We start from the raw sequence: 17,791 nt of genomic DNA, 5'->3' as shown, positions 1-17,791 counted from the left end.
AGGTTCATAAAAAGTGAGAAGTAAAAAGTTAGACTTTTCTCTCTGAATATCTGATAGTATTTGGTTGCAGTACTTCTTTAAAAGTTTATTAGTCAACGGACAAATCACATGTAAAAATGACAATCTTTTGTGCAAATATTTGATGATGAACACTGATAAATATTTATATTAAAGTTTCAAACCAATTTGAACTGATTCATTTTATTAGTGAAAACAGATAGAGCAGATACATATTCTCTATGAAAATATCTGGCATCTCTGTGCACAGCCGATGAAACACACACACTTAACAGCGTTATGTTGACGTATAGCGGAATGAAACCAGTGCTACTAGATTAGCCACAATAGTTATTTCATTAGTATTTAACACGTTCTTTCTGGTAATGTTCGAAGCCGAAACAGTTTTATTGAAATATCAATATCAGCAATATAATTAAACTAATGCCACGGATACCAAAAAATACTTGTTGATGATAATTTGAAGAAGGAAAACATTTAAATTTTTGTAACATTATGAGTAAACTTGGCAACTTTGCGAAACCAAATGCGATAAAAACAAAGCACAATCAAGTGAACTAAGTGAAAAACTTTCATCTTATATTTCTGAAGACTTTTATTGATTTTCGGGGAAGTTTTAATTCGTTCCAATATTTCACGAACCGCGAGGCTGAAGCGGACTTTTTGAGGGGCTTAATCGGACTATAATTTTTTTATTGATTAATAATTAATAATTTCACACAAAAATGAAGAACGAATACAGAGTCGTTATTGAAGACTATTTGATTGTTTCGCTACATATAATGAACGTTTTGCTTAAAATTTTAGTAAATATAGTTCTGATAACTATCAGAATAGAACTGAGTTCTATTTTGCACTTAAATGTTAGCTGGATCTCTTCATTTTATTTCGTGGTACAACATGTTTACATTCCCGTTACATTCAGTGAAATGACGTTGAATAAACTGAAAGTGCATATTTTGTACGTAACCAAAACTACCGAAAAGTGCAATGTTTTGTGTTTGTAAATTATTTTTATGAATTTTTTTTATTTTTTGGTGCGAAATGTGGTTCGCAAAGATGGAAAGTCAAAATTATACGTACAAAATATGAAGCAGAGGCAAGGACTGAAGGCGTAGAAAGTGTAAAAGGTGCCCAACCGTAATTACAAGCGAAATTGGACTGCAAAATGTCGGGCTAAGGAGCTTTACACCATTTCAGCAAAAATTTTCTTTAAACATATGTGCTCGAAGACTTTAAACAGCTTTCGGGTCTGGCTGTTTATATTGCAATGCAAAGGAATGCCGTTGCCGAGCATTTCCGGTCAAATAAAGTGTCCAGTTTCCTGACAAAGTATGTGATTTGGCAGGCCATATGTAGTTGTGGACAAAAATCTGAAAGTTGCGTTTCTACCGGCACTATCAATAAGGAAGTGTACGAGAAAAAATGTCTGCGAAAACAGTTACTTTCGTTTGACCTCATGTCACTATGCGAAATCCGTTCTGGAATAGTAGAAGGTACAATAGGTCAAATACGTGCCAAAAACAGTGTCCAGAATTTCATCCAATCGAGAAATACTGGGTTCTAGTTTTTTTTAATAAACATTTTTATTCAGGCCTTTTCGCGTACAAGCTTTACTTGTTTTTTTTTGCTATTGGATCTCGTTGTCACCCTTTTTCTAAGGGGAGATGAGCTTCCATTTCCATCTATCGAGGATCGAGGGTCACTTTGTCCGTGGCTTATCTCATCATCCATTGCTTCATCGTCGGTGTTGTGTGTGATTTCCGTTTTATTTTCGTTTCCCTTGTTGATCGTAGTCTTGGGCTCGTTGAGAGTTGCTGTAGATGCGCCTTGTTGTCCATTGGATGCAGTTGCTAGTTGGTTGGAAGGTAAGTTGTGAACTGCAGCTGGTGTACTTTGTTCTATAGGGGATACTGATGGTTTCGTTGAAGGGGATGCTTTTTTGTTGTTGGTGGCTGTCACAGGTGTACTGGGGTTGCTTTGGGTTGGTGTAAAGGAAGCACCGTTGTCCTTTGGTGTAGTTGTCTCCTTATCCAATTTATCACATGGCTTACCGTAGTGAACAGCTTTTTGGCAATATTGACATGTGGCCATCTGATTGTCATAGGTAACAAGTTATTTGCACGGGATTCTTGTATCCTGACCTAAAGTCACATAAGAAGGTATAGGCCTCATCAAGCGCATGCGTAGCAAACGTACGCCATTTAGAATACCGGAATACTTTTCTTTTTCGATAGAGAGAATCTCTCCGTATTGGGACATAGTTTTGCGAACATAAGGATCGATGACGCTCGAGGGAAGATCATGCACACGCACTTCTATAGCACTATCTTCCATATATACTGGAATGTTGTACTTAATGTTTTCGTGCTTCACATAGTGCACATTGTTATTGTCTTTTGCGAATTGAATTGCATCCAACTGTTTATAAAGCTGGATGTAAACAACATCATTTGTCATATAGCATTGAAATAAACGTACACGTTTAATGTCAAGATGCATTTGCTCCTAAGCAAACCTTCAAGTTCTCGTATCGAAGGTCGAATTTCGCCCTGCTTGAAGTCAACAATAATTGTATTCTTTCGTATCGGTGGTGGCTTTTGTTCGTTTGGTTCACTCATTTCGAGTTCGTTCTATTGTTCACTACACAATACTGTACTTGGTTTCTTCCGTCCCGAACGTAAGCGGTTTTGTTTTATCGACTGACTTGGATGAGATGTGAAAGCGAACTGGGTAAAGTGTGGGTTCTAGTTGAGCGGCGACTCTTCGAAACTAAGAAGAAAACGAATGGTGCTGATGGATATTGTATTCTCAAAAAATAAATCACGACGCTTCTACCTGGGAAAATACATGAATCTCATCCACCCAACTTCTCACGTATGAATTGATAGAATTGATAGATAAAATGTATCGGGTTGATCTTATATCAAGCATCTTTCCAATAAATAAATAAAATATTACTTTTCTAGTAGAAAATAGGTGATTTTCCTATATTTATTAACTGAAGCTCACGTATGGATTACATGACGTGAACATTCATTTCGTGCATAGGAAAATCACATAACAATTACATGAAATGATGCATGATACTATTGTACATAGAATTCACTTCACATCACAATTGAATTGGATATTATCAGTTATTAATTAATAAGCTGAAAACTGATTTCTAACCGAAATATTAGTTTTGATCAATTTTCACCAACGTTTGGTGGAAAATTGCTTACATTTTATGAATGTAGATTTCAATTCTTTAATAAAAAAGTTAGCAACACTGCTTCAATGCATTTGTATTAGATTGCGCTACATAAAATAAACAAAACTAGATATTTTCTGTTACAAAAGCAGTTTTCCGGAAAAATAAACAGTTCTACCTCTACGACAACATTCCATATCCATTGCCTTTCGCGTGTTAAATTGAAGGTTTCTTTTTTGCGGAATTACTTTTAGAAGGTACGTAAATCTTTATATCGCAATAATTTCTGCAAGAGGAAATCCATACAGGAATGTGTTTGTTGCTAATCAAATGTGTCAGTGGAAGTAAGCTAAAACTGAAATATTTTAGACTAAGATTTTCGCTTTTCTTGAATTGCAATTTAAAGTAGTATGAACCGATTGGTTTATTTTTCAACCATATGAAAAATTTATTCAGTAAAATCAGGAAAAGAAGCGCCGAAATTTGTTTTTACGCACACATTCTTGACATTACTCATACGCTTGCAAAGAGTCCTGCTCCTTAATAGCGTGTATGGCGGATTCTCAGATTTTAGGTCTCTGTTGGATCTGAATACTCCTGGAGGTCTCCTGTTGTGAGTTTTAAAAGTTCCCATCGGCCAACATCGTATTCTGATAACGGAAAAAAGCTGGAAATTTGGTATTTAGGTATTAAACGAGTTTCGGATGGTACTTACGTTTGAAAACTCCCAACAAAGAATGTAAAACGTTAGAATCTATCAGTAAGATGTCATCCATTTTGAAGTTTTTATGTCGCCGGGTACCAATGTGATATAAACAGGTGGGGCAGACCACATGGCTTGCTTGCGTTGGTAACCAAAAATTTGTAAATAGTTTGGTATGACGACATACATGAAAAATGAACACGCTTTGATTCAATGCCTACTAGTTCGAACGATGTGACAAAAGCAAGCACGTGGTTTTTAGTTTTACTTGGCTTGCTGAAGCAAAGTTGATTTCACTAACACAAAAAAGTTGTGTTTGCCCCACCTGTTTCTATCACATTGGCCGGGTACACCCTGTTAGTATCCTAAATAACGTAACGTAGACATTTGGGGCTACTTCACGGCTTTATTTGGGGCTACTTCACGTGCATGTATGTCAACTGTTTGACTAGTGTTACTATAACTCTGACTAAGTAGTAAAGCCCTGCCCGTTTGGGAATTCAAAATGTACCGACTGACTTTTGCTGCCACCTACGCCATCGCTCAAACGATTCAAAGAGGCTTTAAATTTTAAACAATTCTCATATACTCTAAACCACGAAAGTGCAGATAACAAGTACCCATCTGCCAGTTAGTTTACTACAGCCAACATTCGATAGACTGGCTTAGAGCCCTCCCTCCATAAAGAGCGCTGCAAAGTTGGGAAGTTATGGCGTTTTCGTTTTTAATTTGCACTACACCGGTGCAGTGCTACACTGAGGCATGAATAAACGAACAAAAATGACGAAAACATAAACAGTAACCATTGACTACAATAAACGATTCCATTTCACAGAGCTACACCAAACTTTTGATGAGTGCTACACCAGTGGTATCGGTGCAGAAAAAGTGTAGCACTGGTGTAATACAATTGGTAAAAACGAACGGTTTCAGTGCAGCTTTCGCTACACCAGTGTAGTGCAATTTAAAAACGAAAACGACATTAGTTTCGCTTGGATGGGTGCTGAAACACACACATACACAGACACATCAGCATTTCGCACTTGCGGTAGATGGCACAAGCTCACCTAATTCACTCAGTTCGCAAGTAGGCGCTGGAAAATGGGGAAACAGCTTTTTCCGCCTCATTGTTGATTTTGAATGCGCCATGTTTACAATCGAGTGCTACATTCGCGTGTGCTTTCGGTGTGATAAAGGCTCATCTCACTGCTAGACTGCAACCATGGTAAGCGCGTTGAGTGCGTGGTGATGGAGCCCGACAATAATACCACGCGACTGTTTAATGCACTTTGAGTGGAATCGTGTTGGTGTTTACGGGGCTTAACTGTTTCGATTTATGTGCTACCAGCGTGATCGAAATAGGAAAGCTGGTGGAGGATTTATACGTTCGGTAGAATTGAGTTCGGTCCATTAAAAACTTTTTTTTTATCGAAGATATCGAAATTGAGTGCAAACAAAACGTGTTATCGAAATCATATTTTATGGCCTTGTTTTCAGACCAGTGACCAGTGATTTTCGATCTTTTGTGTAATGAAATATTATAATTTGATTAGAAATCTCCAATACTGTTTGCAGCCGGAATTCACGTGTTATCTGGTACGTCAGAAGTAATGAACTATGAAGGTACTGGGTGGGAAGCTAGTTTCATGACGGTAGTATAGTTCAGCTCACAATCGGCCCTGATAAGAGCTGCTGTTCGAAATGTCAGCATTAATAAAAACAAACAACCGCTGATAATAGTAGCTCAGGGTTCAGTTTAGCATTCGCAACATTTACTTCCTATTGCTTCTATTACCCGTATGCATGAAGTTTGCCTCGATTCTAAACTTCCAACCATTTTCCATCATTTGTTCACAGGTGACGAATGGCACGTATGACACCATGAACGACGATAGCTGTTCTATATCTACGACGACGGAGCTACGCAACCCGGATGCCAGCTCCGACGGGGACGATCGCAGTGTTATCACCGGAGGAACGTTACCCATTCGGAAAGCCACCAGCGGGAATCACCTGGTCCCGGGTGCTGGTAGTAAGAAACGTCGCTCGGCGTCTACACTGGAGGGAGTCATCAGTACCAAGCATCATCTGAAACTAGTCAGCAAAGAGTTGGAATGGGAGCGCAAGTTTCGCGATGATCAGCTTTCGAGATTGTTGAAAGCGTTGATCTATTTCGAGGCGCGGCTTCAGAGCGAGCAACGGCTGATTCGGCAGCAACTGCACGAGAAAGATGACGTGATCAACCGGCAGAACTGTACGATCAATCGTATGAAACGGAAGCTGGGTGTGGATACCGAGTCCGATATAGATCTGCCAGAGGTGGCGCAGTATTGTCCCAAGTGTCGGAGAAGTTATTATGGAAATGAGGTTAGGTGCAGTGGGACGCAAACCGGCGAATATCGGGGGGACGGTGAAGAGAGTGTAAATACAGGTAATTATGATGCGCATTGTTTAAGTGTAATCTGTTATATGGTAATTATCTTCCTCGAAAGAGAGAGAGAGAAAAAGAGAGTGGAGCTGATATTGTTTTGATACAGTCTTCCTTTTTTGAAACTGCAACGTTCGTCGTCGTATTACTCATCTGACCATCAAGTCACGCACGTTCTCAGGCAAATGATTTACAAACCAGAATACCATTGGGATTATGTTGAAATTTTAATTTGTAAAAGAAAAAGCTCAGGAATTATTTTTTCAAAAGAAGAACTGGAGCACGCGGTCATTTTCGGAAAAAGGTGAACAAAGCTCCATTGGTTTTGTAAACCTTAGCTACACGTCACGTTACATTGTGAATTATTTTATACTACTTTGGCCCCCTTCATCATGTACATCAAGGATTTTGATCACGCGAAGTCTATCGCTTTTATCGCGCCAGCAAACAACCCAAACATGACACTGAAATAGAGCTAGTCAAAGCTCTCTGGTGAGGTTTTCTCGAGGTACCCTGGATGCATACTGTCAGACGACGATACGTATACCAAGAAGGATTTTGAGCTGCTTTCAGAACAGAAGTCGTATGAGGCTACGATTTCAGGAGATGTCTTCATCAGAAATTAATAAGTTTTTGCTTGAATTTTCATGCACTAGAAAATTCGACTGGCGATTTGCAGCTCCAGAATACTAATCAGCTAAATTTGTAACAGGTTCGATTATAATTTTGTAATACAAAACCTTGAAGATTTGAGCAAATCTGACATGAAAACCAGGTTTGAAACTGACTCGATTTTCAGTTCAACAACGTTGAAACTAGGTTCGAAACGAGCTTCAAATAAACGGTTTGACAGCAGTTAGTGTGGAAACCGGGATAGGTTTGGCATCAAGTAAAAACGACATAAGTATCAATTGGGCTTCCTATGCAAGGATTCTGTACATTAAGAATCGGAGAGAAATTTTCGAAATCATAGATTGTTCGTTTGCTTGTTTGAAAAGCAGAAAATATAAAATAGGACAAAAATGCTGGATGATGACAGATCTGAATTTTTTTGTTAAACTTTTTTTTCACCAAAGACCATTTTGTCGAGTGGGTCATTTCAATGATACCAATGTTTCATTGTATGATTTCTTGTAACTAATTGCAAGTTACGCGTTGTAGAAAATGTATGTTGTCAATTTTGTTTGTGTAATAAATATTTAGGTTGAAAAAATACGTATATTCAGCGTATCTCCATAAATAAGTTTGGTGAGTTTTTCCAAACTTAAAACAAGAAAACTGGCACCATATTTTTGACATATATACGGCGCCTTTTCAAAATATTACCTGAGGAAGAGTGATAAGGATTTGATCATGTACATCTTTTCCATATTCAGAACTCAAATCCGGAATCCAGGAATCAGATTCACAATCCAAAGTTAAAAATTCAGGACCAGAATTAAGAATTGAAGCAGGTTCAGAATTTAGGTTCAAAATTCAGGTCCAAGACCAGAATTCCGATACAGGTTCTTAATTCTGCTCCAGAATCCAGGTTCGAAATTCAGGTTCAGAATCCAAACCTAAGTTTGAAATAAATGTTCAGAATCCAGGCCCTGAAATCAGATGCAGAATGCAGGTTCAGATCTAGAATCCAGATTCAGAATCGAGAACTCAGGTCCGGTATCCAGATTTAGAATCGAGAACGCTGGTTCAGGTGCCAAATACAAGTTAAGAAATCAAGTCCATGGCTCGAATCCTGAACCTATATCCAGAATCAATATTCAAGTGCCTAATTCTGACCAAGAATTTAGGTCCAGGCCCAGCATTTTGGTTCAGAGCTCAGGTCCACAATTCAGATCTACGTTAGGAACATTAGTTCAGAACTCTGAGACCGGATCCAGAATCTAATTCCAGAATTTAAAATTCAGGTCCGGAATCCAGATCTAGAATTCAGCTCCAGAATCTCGGCTCAGAATTCTGGCCCGGATCAAGAATCTAAGTGCGAAATTCAAGTCCACAATCCTGATCCATAATTTAGATCCTAAGGAGTGTATCGAAAATAAGCTATCCACAAATTTTTCTTTCAAATTATGATAAAAAACGATTTTTTATTCAAACTAAAAATTCACAATTTATTGTACGAGGTTCAACTTGAGCATAATGAAAACCGGATGAAATTTAAGTTATTCCTTCACGAATTTCCGAACTTTTGATCGAACGCTCTTCATCAAGTTCCAGACGAGTGTTGTATCGCTTTTTTTGAACGCTTGAGCCAAAATTTGTTTGAACTCCTGCATGTTCCCAGCTGCCTTACCAGTCTTCTTTAAGACCCTCTTCACGATTGCCCAGTAACGTTCGATAGGTCGAAACTGAGGGCAATTTGGTGGATTGATATCTTTCTCAACGAAATTTATACCCTTTTCCGCAAGCCAATTGAGAGTGGTTTTGGCACAGTGAGCCGACGCCAAATCCAGCCAAAACAGTGGCGGTGTACTATGCTTTTTATATAAAGGCAGCAATCTCTTCTGGAGACACTCAGATCGATAGATTTCAGCATTTATAGTTCCGATAGTGTCAAAAATGGTTGACTTCAAACCACAGGAACATATTGCTTGCTATACCAGTACCTTTGGACCGAATTTATCCACTTGAACGACCTGTCCGCATCGCTCACATCCTCCCCAACGACGACAGTAAAGTATTGTCGACCTGGAAGGGTTTTTGAGTCGTCCTTTACATAAGTCTCGCGGTCCATCAAAACGCATTCATCAGGACACTGCAAAAGACGCGAATACAATTTCCGGGCCCTTGTTGCTGCTCGCTTCTTCTGTTCTACACTTTGTTTCGATATTTTCTGCTTCTTGTAGGTCTTCAGGTGATTTCGTCTCTTGATACGCTGGATCATTAAGACACTCGTTCCTGTTTTTTTTGCCAAATCACGTATAGACATTGAATTGTTCTTCATGATTAGAGATACCACTTTCTGGTTCAGTTTCGGGTTGGAAGAACCGGGTTTTCTGCCTCTTCCTGGTAGCTCATTCTTAGAATAATGTTCCCCAAACTTATTAATGATGGTTTTAACATTGGCGTTATGAATTCCAAACCGCTTCGCCAATTTTCGCATAGTAATACCCTTCTCACTTAGCCATGTGTCCAGAACCTTAATTTTCACTTCCATTTCAATACGCGACATTCTGAAAACGCAGAATTTCAACCGCACAAACAAGTAAAGAATCGAAAGCTGTCAGCCAAACGCACTGCATGCTGCGATCTGAGCCTAAAAAACCATCACAAATACATGCGTACAACACAAATGTATGTGGATAGCTTATTTTCGATACATTCCTTAGTAGCCAGTTTAGAACTCTTGTCCGGAATTCAGGGTAGAAGTGATTTGCCAAAATAACAAATTCTGTTATTCAAACCAAGCATCTCAATGGTAGAAATTAACATTTTTTAGTTTGTAATAAGATAAATAAATCAAAAACCATAACAAAACCTGTATGAGGTAATAGCAACCAATTATAAAATTCTGTCATTGTGATATCAAACAAAGAACAAAATATTGATAGAAAACAAATTTTTCTGTTATTTTATATTCTAGCATTCAAAATAGAGTAATATCATAAGTATTTCTCTAATCTGATTCTGATGCAGTTCATTCAATACTATTTTATTTGAAGGTAGAGCTACTAGATCAATGTACTTAATTATATTGGAATAACTCATCAATAACTAAATAAGATATAACAAATAATTTTGATGCTAAACAGATGTACAATTTCTTGATTCCTTGGATGAAATATCAAAAAAATATCAAGTATCGCTATGACAGCCCAGAAACATCAAGTCAAGATATGATGGTAGAATTTGTTATTATTTTGATCTTTGTTTGCTATTTATACCTACCCGGGAATCATTGTCCGGAATCCAGGTCCAGAATGCAGATACAGAATCCATGCTAAGCTGCAGATGTTTGGTCCAGAATTCTGGTTTAGAATCCAGATCCCGATTTTAGGTTCAGAACTCAGTACCAGAAGACTGGTATAAGAGTCAGGTTGAGAATCTAGGTTCAAAATTCAGCTCCAGAACCAGAATCTAAGTCCTACACTCAGGTCTAGAATCCTGATTCAGGTTCTGAATGTCGGCCCAAAATCCCGGTACATAATTCAGGTCCAGAATTCAGATTCAGTTCAAAATACAGGTTCAGAATCCAGGTCCTGAAACCAGATGCAGAATCCAGGTCCTTAAACCAGATTCAGAATCCTTGACCAGCACTAAGGTCCGAAATACAGATTCAGAATCGAGAATTCAGGTCCAGGTCCCGAGCTCAGGTGCATCCTCGGCCTATGCTCGAGTCCTGAACCTATGCTCAGAACTATTATCCAGGATTCAGTTTCAAGTTCTGAATCTATATCCTGGTTCCTAATCCAGGTCCCTATTAATTCCCTGAGATCAGGTACAGAATTCAGGTTCTGAATCCAGATCCACTATTCAGGTTCAGAATTCAGACTCTGAATCTAGGTCCAAAATCCAAGTTTAGAATCCAGGTCAAGTGTCATCTTGAATTTGTTTTGAAATCGACTTCTGGGACTGGACTGGGAGATTTCTGAAATCGTAATGTTTTAAAATTGCATAAAACATAGAGATCTGGTGTTATCTCGAAAAAATGTCATGTAATTTTAAGACGTTCGACTTTAAAAATAATTTTTCTATTTTGGAAATCTCATAAAATTTTCGGAAATCAAAAGTCGTCAAAACAACTAAGGAGTGTATCGATAAGTAGTTAGCAACATTCAAACAGTTATTACTCTGAAATGGCTTAATTTTTTGCAGCGTGTTTTGCGGTGACATGTTTGTTTACATGTCAATAACAGCAGCGCAATCGATTGGTTTCAGTACGGTTTATCGTTTCAATGATGAGTCGAATTGATCCGGAAACGCGAAAGAAAATTCTGCACACTTGGTGCTCAGAAAGTGGTGTCACGTATAACGAAATTGCAAAACGGGTGAAAGTGCACCACACCAGTGTCAAAAATATTATCGAGATGTTCGGTAAGACCCTTTCCATGAAGGATTTGCCCCGATCCGGTAGGAAAACGGGTCCCATCGTCGTCGACGCGGGATTTGGCCAAGCAGTTCAACACCAGCATCGGGATGATTCAACGGATCAAAGTTCGGAACTCCCTGAAAACGTACAAGAAACAGAAGGTGCCGAAAAAGTCCCTGGTGTAAGTTCAGGCCAAAACAAGAGCGCGAAAACTGTATAACCGGATTCTACAGAATAAAGACAAATGCATCCTGATCGACGACGAAACCTAGGAAAGGAAGACTCTCGAGCGCTGCCCGGACCGCAATATTATACGAAATCGGTGTACCAGGACCTGGACGACGCTGACACCACGGTGGCGATGGAAAAGTTTGGGCAGAAGGTGTTGGTCTGGCAAGCAATTCGTACCTGTAGTTTGCGGTCGTCGATTTTCTTCACGAAGGGCACAATTAACGCCAAGGTGTACGAGGAAGAATGTTTGAAGAAGAGAGTGCTGCCACTGTACAGAAAGCATAAGGCTCCTCCTCTCTTCTGGCCGGATTTGGCTTCAGCCCACTACGCCAACTCCGTTCTACAGTGGTTGTCAAAAAATAATATACAATTCGTGGAAAAGGACATCAACCCATCGAACTGCCCGGATCTTCGGCCAATTGAAAGGTATTAGGCAATTGTCAAGCGGCACTTTCGGAAGGAAGGTACAGTGTCCCAAAACATGCAGGAGTTAAAAAAAAACTGGACAGCTGCCACCAGGAAAGTCACAAAAGTAACTGTGCAAAATTTAATGAAGAATGTCAAGTTCAAAGTGCGAGCGTTTCACAGAAACTAGGATTTTTTATAATATAATCAGTGAAATGCATAAAAATGTAATTTTTCTACAATATACTGATGTCAAAATATGTTTTTTTTCGCTGTTTTATTCAATAATCAATGTTGCTAACTACTTTTCGATACACTCCTTAATAATTAATAAATCGTAATTGCGGTTTGATTTTCCGTAACAATCTGCTTCTGGTAGGAAAGGGCAAACTATCAATACAATCTGCACAGGGTCTGTCACTGACGATATTCAGCCAGCGACTGGCACCAGTAGAAATGGTGACAAGTGTTTATAAATACACTCTCCTACTCAGTGCTTGAGTGGAAAATATGTATAGAGCGAGAAGAATAGTGTTTGATGAACAGAGAAGATGTTTGGATGTATGGTATCGGTCGTGAGACGGCTAGTATGTAGACCATGTTCGAAGTACACTTTATCATGCCTAATCCTCGCCTAATTTAAAGCTGTGTTTATCACAAGGCTTAGGGTGGCGAATCGGTAGCGCGTATGCACGGAATGCATAAGAACGCAGGTTCGAGTCCTGTCTTTGAGCGTATCTTTTGCCAAAAAATCATGTTTGCTGAAAGTTTTTCAACCATTTGGCCTCTCCAATACATGATTCCATTCAGTCATTGCAAAAACAAAATCAAAAGACTCTTGAATCGATGTTTGAAAAAAAAAAATCTTTTTTCGGTATAACATCGAATCTTGACGTTTCATTAACAAAAATTTTCGATCTTGGATATCTTAAAAGTCCCAGAGATAATGTTTTTCAAAAATTTTTTTTCTCAAAATAACACTAGATTTTGACATTTCATGCATAAAAAATTTGGCATAAAAAAATTTGGATTACGGAAATTTCATGTTACCGAAACAATCGAAAATTTTCAACACAAAAGGTGAGAAATCTAAAAAAATATGCGACAAATTGCTTCGGTTCGTAGGTCTTGACGATAGGTGATTGACTGAAGCTTTGCTGATCCCATTGTTTTCCAATTACTGCATCCAGAAGTTCCGGAAGTAGCAGGCCATAGAGTTAGAAGTGAACTCAATCGATTTCTGAAAGATATCTCATGAGCTGCTAATATATCGATCTTTCCGATCTGCAGCATTGCCACATTTCCAATGTTACCAACACAGTTAATCATCGCACCGATGTACTGAAGGCCTTAGCATCACATATGCTGGTATTCTACATTTTGTCAAATCCATAAAATACAATAAGAGAAGACATTGAGTAATACTAATACTACTCCCAGGTTTTGCTAAAACAGATTCAATTAAAAGTTCCTGTGGTACCACACAATTTTCCCAGAGATAGATTTTCACAAATGACAGTCCTAGTGGTTCTACAGGCAGGTATAAACTTTCATTCGAATTCGATTGCGGGTTATTTATAATTATTTTTTTGAAACATGTTTGGTGTTGTGTCCATTCTTTTTTGTAAGATTTTTAGCTGACGATTATTGATGTTACAAATGATTGCACAGCTGATTCTTAGTATACTAATCTATTTTCTGAATAGTACTGGGATGTTATATTGTTTCCCTCCTTGCTCTCCTAAAGCTTCCATGAACATAGCAAATAAACTGAAACGAAATATATCTTCCTAAAAAGAGCTAACATCACCACTTCCTATTTTTTTATCTTTTCTTCTCAGAGAACCTCTCGCTGAACAGCGTGGAGTATGCCTCGTCGAGCGAGGAGCAGGACTCGTCGCTGTACGTACGTGCCAATTCGTTCAAGGATGCCCGCCGGAGCCGCAAGTATACCAGCAAACGGTCCTACCAGAGCTATCAGCGTCCGTCACGGCAAAGCAGCTTCAAAAGTACAACCAGCAGCAGCATCAACGGAGGCGGCAAGCTACCGGGTCTTAGTCTGAGCGGTGGTTCGACGGGCGACAACAACGAAACATACGAGAACATCGAACCAAATAAGAATGTGCCTAAAATTGTGATTTATGAGAATTACGAAAGCGATAAGGAAAACAGTAAAGAGTACAAGGGACGGGATGCTAGCAACTACGATGTCGTGGAGCCATCGTACTCGAACAGGATGAATTCGTTGCATGGACTCAAGCAAATTACCAGAATCGATGAAGGGGAGAGTGCCGATGATGGGCGATCCACGGATCCTTTGAAAGAAACTGACGAAGAAAGTCTTCTGTACGAAGGAAATCAGACTGGAAAGAGTGCCAATGGTAATCAGCAGAAGTATACGGAAGGAATGGAAATGAAGCAGACGATTGAGACGAGTGACGATTGGTATGCGAGTGCCAGTGATATGGAGGATTCGGATACGGCATTGGGGAAGCCGTACAGTAACGCGGCTGTGAATCCTGTCCTGGAGTGTGTTAATCAGGTAAGCTTGGTTTTGGTTTATATGACGTATAGAACTAATAATTTAATCAACGGTTTTAGATACTTCTTCAACAATCGATGGACGGCTTTGGAGAGAATAAGGAATTGACCAACGAGAACGAGGAGGATATGTATATAAAAGCCCAGGATCCGCAAAAAGAACCGTCTCAAGTGCGATTGAAAAGGGTTCATTTTTCCACTCAAAACAGTATGGTGCAAGTTCCACGAATCAACTTGGAGTCTTCTCCGGTGCATCGAAAAGATGAAAAATCTTCGCCAACATATGAGATTCAGAGTATCTACAGTAACGAGTACGAACCGATTGGGTCGGAACAAAATTCCTATTCGAACTACTACGTCGACATGGAGTCCAAGCTGGGATCGGAAGACCGTGAACGAGAGTTGGCCGCTGCGGAAAAGCGAAAAATACCACCAGCATTACCTCCGAAACCGGCCAATTTGCTCAAGCTTCAGCAGATATCCAAACAACGAATGATACAAATTAAGCCTAAAAGTTCCTCCGGCAACAGCGACATTGCCGAGTCGGAACCTGATTACTGTTCCATCAGTGAGATTCAGGACTCCGTGAAATGTGTTCAGATTGTCGCAGAGATTCACAAGGAATCGTGCGAGGACGACTATTCAGTAGTCGATGAAGAGTTGGAGGAAACCGAAAGCAAGAAAAGTATCGATCCGGAGGAGTCGTTTGCGGATGTTCCAAAGCTTCCTAATGTAGCGGAAATTGTGCCTCCAAAGAAAGAGCCACTGACAAAGTTCATTAGTCAGGATAACTACATAACGAAGTCGCACAATGGAACACCAGTAAAAAATACACCAACAAAGAAGGACGGTGAATTCCGTGAGCAACTGTCGGAAATCATAGCAGAGATTAATAAGCAGTCACCGGCGATCCGGAATGCCTCCAAGAAACATGTCCCCGTTAAAGAAATGGGATTTCGGAATGTTAGTAATATTCCCACCTTAGGAATTCCGGCTAAACTAAAAACTGCAGAAAAGATAAGCTTTTTAAGCAAATTAAATTCCGGATCAACGACGAATCTGAGTATGAATGCGAAGTTGAACGGGTCGCTACCAAGACCGAATCGAGCCATGGTGTTCAAAACCAACTCACCGGTTAAGCCAATAAGTACAAATTTAAATTCATTGGTTCCGACTAGTCCGAATAAATCCGGATCGTTCATTCCGAATCTAAAGTCTTCGAACGCGCAAAACATCCAGAATGGCAACTCCCCGAAAACGTCCCCGGCCAAAAAATCACCTGCTCCGCTCATCATCGCCGAAGACAGCAAATTGCCCATTCAAGCTGAATTTGATTGGTACAATTTGGATGCTGAGTATGGGAAACCAAACCAGCCGGACATAATCGTAGAGACGGATCCGGGAAAACCGTCCGATCAGCCAACCAACGGCCTAGAGGAGAAACCAGTCGATGACGCTAACTCGACGACCAACGGTCACAGTTCCGAAGCAAGCGGAAGCGATCTGGAGAATGTTGAGTACAATTTGGATGAGGCCTACAAAACGATGGCCCCGATTGTGCCACCACCGGATATCATTCAGAAGAACTCGATGACGCCCAAGAATGGGAAAATTCCCTTCAACAGCATATCGTTCAAGGAGCTGATGACGTTGAACGAGACACCTAAGATTGAGAAAAGCAAGCCATCCTCTACGGAGACCACGAATGGAAACTATGAACACTTTTTGGATGATTCGGGTCTTTGCTCGAAACCGATTATACTGCCAAGGAAGAAGAGGGTGTACTATTCCGGTCCGTTTGTTTAGGGATCGGAATTTACCGTGCGGTCGATTGAGTATCATTGTTTCGGATAGTTAACTAGCTTGCTTAATTTTCCCATTAATTAATTGGATTGAATTGAAATCATGCTGACTCTAGGGAAAAAAGCGCATCCCGTTCAGTTGTCCCGGTCGTTTGTTCAGCGAATTGGAAAATATAACTACCTAATCTGACAATATTTATACTGAATTCGATGGCAAGTGTTTAAATGTGTGGAATTAATTGTATCGGTAATAATTTTCAATCTATGAATATTTTATCGCTTTTGAAAAAGTGCATTTCGAGTTGGAATTAGATAGGATACAATTGCATTATGGAACTAATATCGATCATCGATATTCGGCCATCCGTGGCTTGGAGCGTTGTTGTCTGTGCTGAATACGCAATGCTACTAATTTGGGTTTAGCAGCACCACAGAAATTAAATTTTCATGAAATTAAATATATGTTTTCATAGATATTATCCCCGTGGTGCTCAGATTCTCCAGAGCTGAATCTAGTCCCTAATTAATTTAACGTCTGGTTTCGATTTCAAGTTACATTCCCTTGTCATATTTTGCGCTAAATCTAAAATGAACGATAGCTCTTCTTGCTTTTAATTTCTATGTACTTGATTTCATTTGTTGTGAAATTTAATTAATAATTTTTTTTCTTTTTTGAGCTTTGTTTACATCTGCTCAAAGAAAGGTTGCATTTGTTAGATGTAACGTGAAAAATTGAATTTTTAATCGCAGTATAACACTGCGCAGAGTTACATTTTCCGATCATGAGATTATTACTGAACATTACAGTACAATACTTATTTGAGATTGTTCTTGTGTTTCCACAAATCGCTTTCCTATGTTTATGATCCGATCTGGAAGCACTCAGAGTCAATTTTCTGTAACCGATTTCCTGTAAAGTAACGACAAACTCTAAGCCATACCGTAATGCAAAAAGCTAGGACAACTTGAATAGTTTTTTTATTTAAATTGTGTTTCTCTTAAATCATGCAACGAATCAACTTAATTGCCAACTGGATATAGGATTCTCTTAATGACATAATGAATTGAATTATTATTAGCTGTAGTGACTATACTTAAACAACGAATCGTAGACTAATTCGAGTATATAGATTATCTTGTATAGATGCCACATTGTAGGAATGATAGGTAAAATTTGTAGAGAGGAATGAAAAATACTGTTCAATGTAATAAATGATAAAATGCGAAATCGATATTTATTCGAGAATGTAAAAATTTTCGTTTTTGTTTCCGAAAAACCAATTAAATTCCTATAAAAACAGTACTACCTTCATGCTAAAGATTATATCCAGGATCCGTTGGCTCCCATAAATCCCATTTTGTTGTGACAGCTTTTTCCTTACCGATTTGAAAAACAGTATTCAATGTTTTGCGTTGTGTTGTGACAACAATTCATGTG

The 17,791-nt window shown here is 39.1% G+C and overlaps 1 protein-coding gene across 2 annotated transcripts in view; it reads left to right on the top strand.

Moving 5' to 3' along the window:
- The window catches only part of LOC131430665 (uncharacterized), a 140,569-nt gene extending 122,978 nt beyond the window's left edge, over positions 1 to 17,591 (top strand). The window contains exons 1-4 of one of the 2 annotated variants that reach the window (XM_058595811.1): positions 5,025 to 5,142; positions 5,775 to 6,348; positions 13,852 to 14,552; positions 14,612 to 17,591. In XM_058595811.1, the coding sequence (XP_058451794.1) occupies positions 5,140 to 5,142; positions 5,775 to 6,348; positions 13,852 to 14,552; positions 14,612 to 16,357 (3,024 nt within the window). In that variant the 5' untranslated portion in view covers positions 5,025 to 5,139 and the 3' untranslated portion in view covers positions 16,358 to 17,591. Of the gene's footprint in view, positions 1 to 5,024; positions 5,143 to 5,774; positions 6,349 to 13,851; positions 14,553 to 14,611 lie in introns of those variants that run through there. The other variant, XM_058595810.1, reaches the window with a different exon arrangement.
- Positions 17,592 to 17,791: the final 200 nt, after the last annotated feature.

Source organism: Malaya genurostris, chromosome 2, assembly GCF_030247185.1.
Source record: "Malaya genurostris strain Urasoe2022 chromosome 2, Malgen_1.1, whole genome shotgun sequence".
NCBI lineage: Eukaryota > Metazoa > Arthropoda > Insecta > Diptera > Culicidae > Malaya > Malaya genurostris.
The sequence above is the reverse complement of the archived record's forward strand: the minus strand, read 5'-3'. Positions and strand labels throughout refer to the sequence as shown.